Source organism: Cetorhinus maximus, chromosome 18 (genome assembly GCF_964194155.1).
Source record: "Cetorhinus maximus chromosome 18, sCetMax3.hap1.1, whole genome shotgun sequence".
In the NCBI taxonomy this organism is placed as follows: domain Eukaryota; kingdom Metazoa; phylum Chordata; class Chondrichthyes; order Lamniformes; family Cetorhinidae; genus Cetorhinus; species Cetorhinus maximus.
Genome location: NC_135896.1, coordinates 79,976,417 through 79,985,446, shown reverse-complemented (window position 1 = coordinate 79,985,446; position 9,030 = coordinate 79,976,417). Strand labels below are relative to the sequence as shown.

Genomic DNA, 9,030 nt, shown 5'->3' with positions numbered 1-9,030 from the left:
ACAACCTTATGGACTCCTCGTTCTTTGTTGCAGAGAACAGTGTCAATCTCCCTCATTATACTGCCCCCTACTACCAGTAGATCCCTGTTTGTTCCCCCGCTCGAACGGCTTATTATGCCACATAGTTTGCCTTACTTGATGTTTGGAGGGCTCTGAGGCAAATGTTTTACTATTGTGTGTAATTTTTATTTTGTCTTCTACAGGTTTAATTCCTGGTTTAAACAATGGATGAAAATTATTCCGTGTTTCCAGAGGCTAAGTACGTACTTCTGTGATGAACAGCACCTTGCATACTGTTTTGGCTTTGCTATTATTCAAGTGTACAATGCACTAGTGAGTTTCTAATAGTACATGGAACCGGTTCAACACTTATGCTTTGGTTATTGTGAGCAAGTTTCTGGTGTTTGCTGGTTGCGGAAACTGATGGAATTTCTCCCATGCTGTTTTCCTCTGCCATTTCCCTGTTATGGCTGAGATTTATTCCATATTTGGCTCCCCTTGGTGGCTGTACCTGCTGGACCTACTGTACTTGCAATCAAGTACACCAAGCAACAGCCAAAACAAAAACAGAATTACCTGGAAAAACTCAGCAGGTCTGGCAGCATCGGCGGAGAAGCAACAGCCAAACCCAAAGATCTGTTCACATTTGGGAAAAACGGGACAACCTGTGAAACAATTTAGTTGATGAAGGATAGAAAATCTGCAGTTCTCCATTTTGTTGGAATGGAACCAGTGAAGCCAGCTGTTTGTCTTCGATATAAATTGATGTGGTATACCATACTTAGAAATGCTAGAATTACAACAGTTAACCATTATTAGTTTCCAGAAATTTTGTAACTTTTTGGATATATCTCTGACCTGCCAAGGAATTTACATTTTTATGCAGAATTTGAGCCTGGTTCAGAGAGTGGTTTTAGGTACTGCAGAAATCTCGGACCCTGAGTGCCTTATCTTATTGAAAATAATTATAGGAATAAGCATTATGGCACTTTGAAGGCAGTAAATTGAAGATTAACTTCTTATATTGGTGTAGACAAGGAAATTCTATTGTTGCTGGAAGCCCATTACTGAACAGGAGTAGTACAGCATTATTGCTCTTAAGTGTCTGCATATCCACAAGCCCTTCCTTGTCGCCACGTCACTGAATCTGTATGCCACCTTTATAGCATTAGTAATAAAAACAATGTTCTGAAAAAACTCAGCAGATCTGGCTGCATCTGTGGAGAGAGAGAAACAAGAGTTAATGTTTTTATGTAGCAGAATTGGAGCAAATATGACTCTTCTTTGCAACCGAAGAGAGTTAGAAATGTGGTGCGTTTTTATGCTGTTGAAAAGGGAGGAGAGTCAGGTAGAACAAAAGTGAAGGCCTGGGATAGGTTAGAAGGCAGGAGAGACTTGAATAAGAAAGATTTAATGGAACAAAAGGCAATGGGAGTGGTAATGGTTGCAGTAAAGAAACACAGTACTGGCCCAGATTAAGTGTTAATTTTAGAATGACAGCTCTGCCATTAAAATGTTAACATACATTAACACTCTTCTGCCATTAACACTTAGTCTGGACCAATGCTTTGTTTCTTCACTACAATCATTACCACTCCCTTTGCCTTTTATCATGGCCATTGTTATTTAATCTCTACTGCATCTAATGTATCCCTGACCTTCCATTTTGTTCTACCTGACCCGCCCTATCCTGTTCAGTCGCACAAAACCTATCACATTTCTACCTTTCTTTAGTTCTCAAGAAGAGTCATATTGGACTCGATGTTGACACTGTTTCTCTGTCTACAGATGCTGTCAGACCTGCTTGGTTTTTCCAGCATTTTGTTTTCATTTCAAATTTCCAGCATCTGCAGTATTTTGTTTTTATTATCTCTATCATTGTGTGCTTAGCATTTCTATCTCTGTCAATGTGTTCAGTACATCTCCTGCAATGTTTTTTCATTCTTTATCTACTTAGTCACATCCAGGACTTCTGGTTCCAATCCTGGTCGTCTCCTGTATTCCTGATGTGGATATCATTGCCAAAAGATAACATACATAAGTAGGGAGTCACCTTCCTCTTGATGGTACCCAGATGTAGCCCTGCACAACAATAAACCTTGATCCTGTAACTACTGCCATGCTTTTTGACTGCTCTCTGGTAGTAAATGGTGGATAGGTCTGAATAGTTTACAACTCAACATCAGCAAACTGAAGGAATTGAGTTTGACCTCCCCTCAAGTTTGACCTCTCCCGAGAAGGTTGATACGAATGTATGAGCATACAAATTAGGAGCGGGAGTAGGCCACTTGATGCCTCAAGCCTGCTCCGCCATTCAATAAGATGATGGCTGATCAGATTGTAACCTCCTGCCGACCCCTGGTAACCTTTCACCCCCTTGTTTATCTAGAGTCTATCTACCTCTGCCTTAAAAACATTTAAAGACTCTGCTTCCACTGCCTTTTGAGGAAGGGAGTTCCAAATACTCACGACACTCTGAGAGGAAAAAATTCTCCTCATCTCTATCTTAAATGGGTGACCCATCTAGATTCTCCGACAACAGGAAACATTCTCTCCACATCCACCCTGTCAAGACACCTCAGGATCTTATATGTTTCAATCGCCTCTTACTCTTCTAAATTCCAGTGGATACAAGCCCTAACCTGTCCAATCTTTCCTCATAAGACAGCATGCCCATTCCTGGTATGAGTTTAGTAAACCTTTTCTGAACTGCTTCTAATGCGTTTATGTCTTTCCTTAAATAAGGAGACCAATACTGTACACAGTACTCCAGATGTGGTCTCACTAGTGTCCTGTACAACTGAAGTGTTAGGTAATAGAGATAGTTTAAGTTTGTTATATTTGTATTTGGGTGTGTCAGGAATATGGTATATCATTAAGTTTAATTTGTATTTCTGCATTTGTGTTAAGGAAAAGGGGAAGTTGAGTTTTAGTTTCACTTTAAAAGATGCCTGCATTTTAATGAAGATTTTATGACTCTTGAAGGAGAGTTGAGACAAAGGAAGTAGAAAAAAAAGCTGTGCTGTTGCCTAGCAACAGGAGGCCCCACAGAGACAAAAGCAGCTTCAATTCAGTTGAAAGCAGTTTCAGTTCAGTTCAGTTGAAGCAAGGATTCCAGAGAGACTGGACAGCAGAGGGACAGCGAGCAAGTCCCAAACTAAAGTTGAAGACAGCTGCCTGGAGAAGCAGGACAGGAGGAGGAACTGCACAAGCATTTTCCAGAAGCTAAAGAAGAAAGTCCCCAAATCCAGGGGAGTGGAACAGCAAAGATCCAAGAGGACAGTCTAGTCAAAGGCCAAAGACAGGAATCTGGAAAAGTTCCTGTTCTGTGGAAGTGAAAGTAAGGAACAGCGAGGAACGCTCAAAGCTTCAAGCTTAAAGAGACAAAAGCTGCAGAAAGCAGTTTTATAGAAATATAGGCATGCGAGAAGCTGGAAGGTCGGAGGAGACAACTGAAGATCTGTAACCCTTTTACTATGGGCATGTGAAGCAGTGGCGTTCTTCTGTTGGCATGGCTGAGCATTTGAGAGAGAGTGTGTGGAAGGAAGTTTGAATGCATGTGACAATCCAGGGGAGAGGAACATCAGAAGGAGAGTTCGAAACCCTGGAGGAGGACCCTTGTGGAAAGCTTCCGAGAGCGAGCGTTCTTTGGGAGAAGATTCCAGAGCGAGTTCTTTGAGAGTGGAGATTGGAAACCCTCGTGTGAAAGACTGAGTTCAATGAGATCGATTGGCTCACAGTGTGTCGAGCGTCTGGGAGGGGAGTTGATGAGAGATCCATAGCATCTGTTTGGGGTGGCATCGGTCACTTGGTTTCAGAGTGTGATGTGTCTGACTACAGGTCACCTATTGGTTTACGTGGACTGTGTACTTACTGTGAATATTAGAGTATAAGATAGCTTTTGTAGCTGTTATCCTTACAAATCTGTATATGTCTCTAAAGGTGTAGATGTAGGTGAAGGAGTAATGTAATATAGTTCATCTTTTCTTGTTTATTAAATGTTTTATTCTTTTGTTAAGAGTTCATCAGCTGACTCCTGTGACTGTTCAATCACCGCTCTCCACGTACCTAGACAAAAATTAAAAGTTAGAATGTTTCAAGCTGGGTTCTGCCCTGGGATTTGACCAGTAGGGATCATAACAGAAGCATAACCACCTACTTTTATATTCAATTCCTCTCGCAATAAACAATAACATTCTATTAGCTTTCCTAATTACTTACTGTACCTGCATACTAGCCTTTTGTGATTCATGCAATAGGACACCCTCATCCATCCGAATCTCAGAGCTCTGCAATCTCTCACCATTTAGACAATATTTTTGTTTTTTATTCTTCATGCCAAAATGGACAATTGCATGTTTTGCCAGATCTTTGCCCACTCATTTAACCTATCTATGTTCTCTTGTAGCCTCCTTATGTCCTCTTCACAACTTACTTTCCTACCTATCTTTTGTATCATCAGCAAATTTAGCAACCATACCTTCGGCCCCTTCATCCAAGTCATTTATGTAAATTGTGAAAAGTTCAGGCCCCAGCACTGAATCCATGTGGCACACTTCTCGTTTCATCCTGCCAATTAGAAAATGAACCATTTATGACTACCCTTTGTTTCCTGTTAGCTATCCAATCTTCTATCAATGCCAATATGTTACCCCTACACCATGAGTTTTTATTTTCCACAATAACCTTTGATGTGGAATCTTATCAAATGTCTTCTGGAAACCTAAGTATAGTACATCCACCAGTTCCCCTTTATCCACACCACTTGACTCCATCAAAGATTGTCATGGCCCCAGTCTGATTTTCCCCTCCCTATTGCGCACTTGCAAAATTTGGTTATAGTCAACCTTGGTGTTCTGCTGAGCCTTGACATGAATTCTGCACCATACATTCAGTCTTAGCAAGACTGCCTATTTTGACCACCTGCTTCTGTCTACATTCCATCCCCGCCACTCACCGAGCCTTTGCCTCCTTAAATCTTGACCTTCCGAGCGCCCTCCTCATTGGCCTACTGAGCTCCATGCTGCATAATTTACAATTTTTCAAGAAAGCCTATTCTGCAGAGTTCTCACCTATCTAATAATGCAAGAGCATAAGAAATGTGAGCAGGAGCAGCCCCTCAAGACTGCTCCGTCATTCAGTGCCATCGTGGCTGATCCTTGGCCTCAACTCCACTTTCCTGCCCACTCCACATATCCCTTGATTCCATCAGAAATCAAAAATCTGCCTATCTCAGTTTTAAATATATTCAACGATGGAGCATTCACAACCCTCTGGGGTAGAGTATGCCAGTAGATCCACAATCCTTTGAGTGAAATAATTTCTCCTTATCTTAGTCCTAAATGATCAGCCCTTGTCCTGAGACTGAACTCCTATATTCGAGGTCCCCCAGCCAGGAGAAACAATTTCTCAATATCTACCTTATCTTGCCCATTTATACTAATACTCATTAGTTCTCACTCCCTCAGTTCATAGCTTTGAAAAGACTTGCCTTTGCCTTCAGATTTCTCTGCCACCTTACTGTTTGCAATCTTCTACAGCACCTCCTCCTGTCTGCTCTTAAACTCTCACCTCCTGTGCGTTCCCTTTTCCATCTGCTCTACCATCAGTGGCAGAGCTTGACACCCTGGATCTGCTTCTCTGATTTGCTATGTCTCTTGCCCCATCCGAAAACTTTGGAAGTGCTTTGGGATGCAAATTAAGCATGTTATATAAATTCTTTAATACATCAATTATTGAAAAGAACATGTTATACAGCCCATAATCATGCAACTTGAAGCAATTGATGTGGTCATCAGAAACGTGTTTTGAAGAGAAAAGAGGTTTAAATTTAAAGACCACCACTTTCTTGAAGGCAATAGGGATGGGCAATAAATGCTGGACTAGCCAGTGACGCCCACTTCTCATGAATGAATTTTAAAAAATGAAGCTGTGTGAAATACATAGGACATCTGTTAGCCCGAGGCCCATGCTACACCAACATGTTCTCCCCGCTAGTGCATGCAGAATAATATTGATCATTTTAAACAACTATTGGCATTGAAAAGGATAGAATAAGCTATTGATTCTGCTAAAGTTCGTTTCAATAAATATATAAAATTTGCCAGCCAAATCTATTCACTTATCAGGGCTAGTCTCCAAGATGATCTGATTTTCCTTCCTACTTTGCCATTGTTTTTGCTGATGATCTTGGTTTACACCATTGTTGTTGTGGTTTTCAAGGTCACAGGCATTTGGATGGTAAGTCACCTCTGATTTAATGGACTGCATTCATCCTACTGTGGGTTTTGTTACTTAGAAAAAGGCATATGGGACACTTGCCTTTGTCAATCGAGGCATAGATAACAAAAGTAGGGAGGTCATGTTGGAGTTGTATAGAACCTTGGTGAGGCCACAGCTGGAGTACTGTGTGCAGTTCTGGTCACCACATTATAGGAAGGATGTGGTTGCACTGGAGGGGTGCAGAGGAGATTCACCAGGATGTTGCCTGGGATGAAACATTTAAGTTATGAAGAGAGGTTGGATAGACTTGGGTTGTTTTCGTTGGAGCAGAGAAGACTGAGGGGCGCCCTGATCGAGGTGTACAAGATTATGAGGGGCATGGACAGGGTGGATAGGAAGCAGCTGTTCCCCTTAGTTGAAGGGTCAATCATGAGGGGACATAAGTTCAAGGTGAGGGGCAGGAGGTTTAGGAGGGATGTGAGGAAAAACTTTTTTCTACTCAGAGGGTGGTGATGGCCTGGAATGCACAGCCTGGGAGGGTGGTGGAGGCAGATTGCCTCACGTTCTTTAAAAAGTACCTGGATGAGCACTTGGCACATCATAACATTCAAGGCTATGGGCCAAGTGCTGGTAAATGGGATTAGGTAGGTAGGTCAGGTGTTTCTCAGGTGTCGGTGCAGACTTGATGAGCCGAAGGGCCTCCTCTGCTCTGTGATTCTGAGAGATTGACTCCAGGCACTGCTCACTTCATCCAACCACTTTACCTTTATCACCAGTTCAATCAGCCCATGATATTGTGATAAAAGCAAAATACTGCAGATGCTGGAAATCTGAAACAAAAACAGAAAATGCTGGAAAAACTCAGCAGGTCTAACAGCATCTGTGGAGAGAAAGACAGAGTTAATGTTTCAAGTCTGTATGACTGTTCTTCAGAGCCAGGTTGGTCTGTACACATGCTGGGATGAGCACATGCTGGTAAAGCATGAGTCTTGGGCTGCTGGATGCCTTCTAAGGCAATTTTTCATATGGGAGCTTGAGCAATAAGTGCTGGGAAGCTGTTCAACCATGGGATGTGTACAACAGCTAATATAATGCTTGCCAACTGAACTTCAACCCTTTTTTCCTCTTAGTTAAACCTCCCTACCCTGGTATTCAGTCTGAATGAGAGGGCATTACCCTCTGATAGATCCAAATACCTCCACAGTCTTGGGGAGGTTGTGCATATAGTTCATATTTTATATCCTCATTATTTTGAGTATTTTGCACACTTGTCACATCAGCCTGATGCACTGCATTATCAAATGTTGGCCTTTCCATAATATTAATTATGGCTTCTCAATCTGCTCTCAAAAGCAGAATTCCAATTTTCACTGCTGCAAAATCAAACTTTTGTCAAATGAATAGACTTCAAAGATCACCAGGAATAGAGTGCTGTTGAATCAGAAGTGGATCTAATACTACCTTTGGTTTTTTTTCAGTGCTGAAATCGGGGAAGGGAAATGCAAGAGGAGACAGTCGGGTGTAAGTTTTGATTAATTATTCTTTTTTGCATGATCTCAGGGGAACAGAGTGCATTTGAAAAGATTTTAAAACTGTCGACATTAAGTTTCAAATATATTTGTTGCCTTGTTCGTCTGTCTGAATTGTGCATCTACAGCTGATGGTCAGCATCTAAAAATAGAATCCCACCTGAAACATTAGCCTTTTCTTTCAGATGCTGACTGACCTGATGTTCATTTCCATGTTTCGAGTTTTACTTCTATCTATAGTCTCTTATGTCACATACTAGTGAAATAAAGGTGAATACAGTTTGATTGTGGTGAATACAGTTTGAAATCTCAATAGCCTTGAGTTTTAGGAACAGCTTGAAAGTTTGCAATCAACAGCTGATTAACAATTTAGTGCTGGAATGTCATAAGTGTGACCACAAAGATCTAGCAACTCTGATTCAATTTGTACTTGTTTTGGTTTCTCCTGTTTGAATATCACAGGCCTGAAGGTTTGAAAAGGTTTAAAGCTGCTCCCTCATTGATGGAAAAGCCCATATCTGAGCACCAAGATGTGTTATTATTAGCTTGATGTATATGCTTAAATTAAACATTTGATAAAGTGTCACATCAAAGGTTATTGCGGAAAATAAAAGCTCATGAAATAGGGGGTAACATTTTGGCATGGATAGAAGATTGGCTGGCTAACAGGAAGCAGGCAGTAGGCATAAATGGGTCTTTTTCAGGTTGGCAAGATGTAATGAGTGGCGCACCACAGGGATCAGTGCTGGGATCTCAACTGTTTATAATTTATATAAATAACTTGTATGAGGGATGGATGGGATGGTTGCCAAATTTGCTGATGGCACAAAGATAGGTAGGAAAGTAAGTAAGTTGTGAAGAGGACATAAGAAGGCTACAAAAAGATATAGGTTAAGTGAGTGGGCAAAGATCTGACGAATGGAGTATAATGTTGGAAAATGTGAAATTGTCCATTTTGGCAGGAAGAATAAAAAAAGCAATATTATCTAAATGATGAGAGATTGCAGAGCTCTGAAATGCATAGGGATCTGGGTGTCTTAATGCATGAATTGCAAAAGGCTAGTATGCAGGTACAGCAAGTAATTAGGAAAGCTAATATAATGTTATCATTTATTCCGAGGGGAATTGAATACAAAAGTAGTGAGATTATGCTTCAGTTGTACAGCGTACAAGTGAGACCACATCTGGAGTATTGTGTACAGTATTGGTCATCTTATTTAAGAAAGGATATAAATGCATTAGAAACAGTTCTGAGTAGGTTTACTAGATTAATGCCCAG

At 41.0% G+C, this 9,030-nt stretch overlaps 1 protein-coding gene across 1 annotated transcript in view; it reads left to right on the top strand.

Moving 5' to 3' along the window:
- Positions 1-200: 200 nt before the first annotated feature.
- knl1 (kinetochore scaffold 1) overlaps positions 201-9,030 on the top strand; it is a 126,870-nt gene continuing 118,040 nt past the window's right edge. The window contains exons 1-2 of the mRNA XM_078563026.1: positions 201-259; positions 7,701-7,743. Of these exons, the coding sequence (XP_078419152.1) occupies positions 225-259; positions 7,701-7,743 (78 nt within the window). The 5' untranslated portion in view covers positions 201-224. The remainder of the gene's footprint in view (positions 260-7,700; positions 7,744-9,030) is intronic.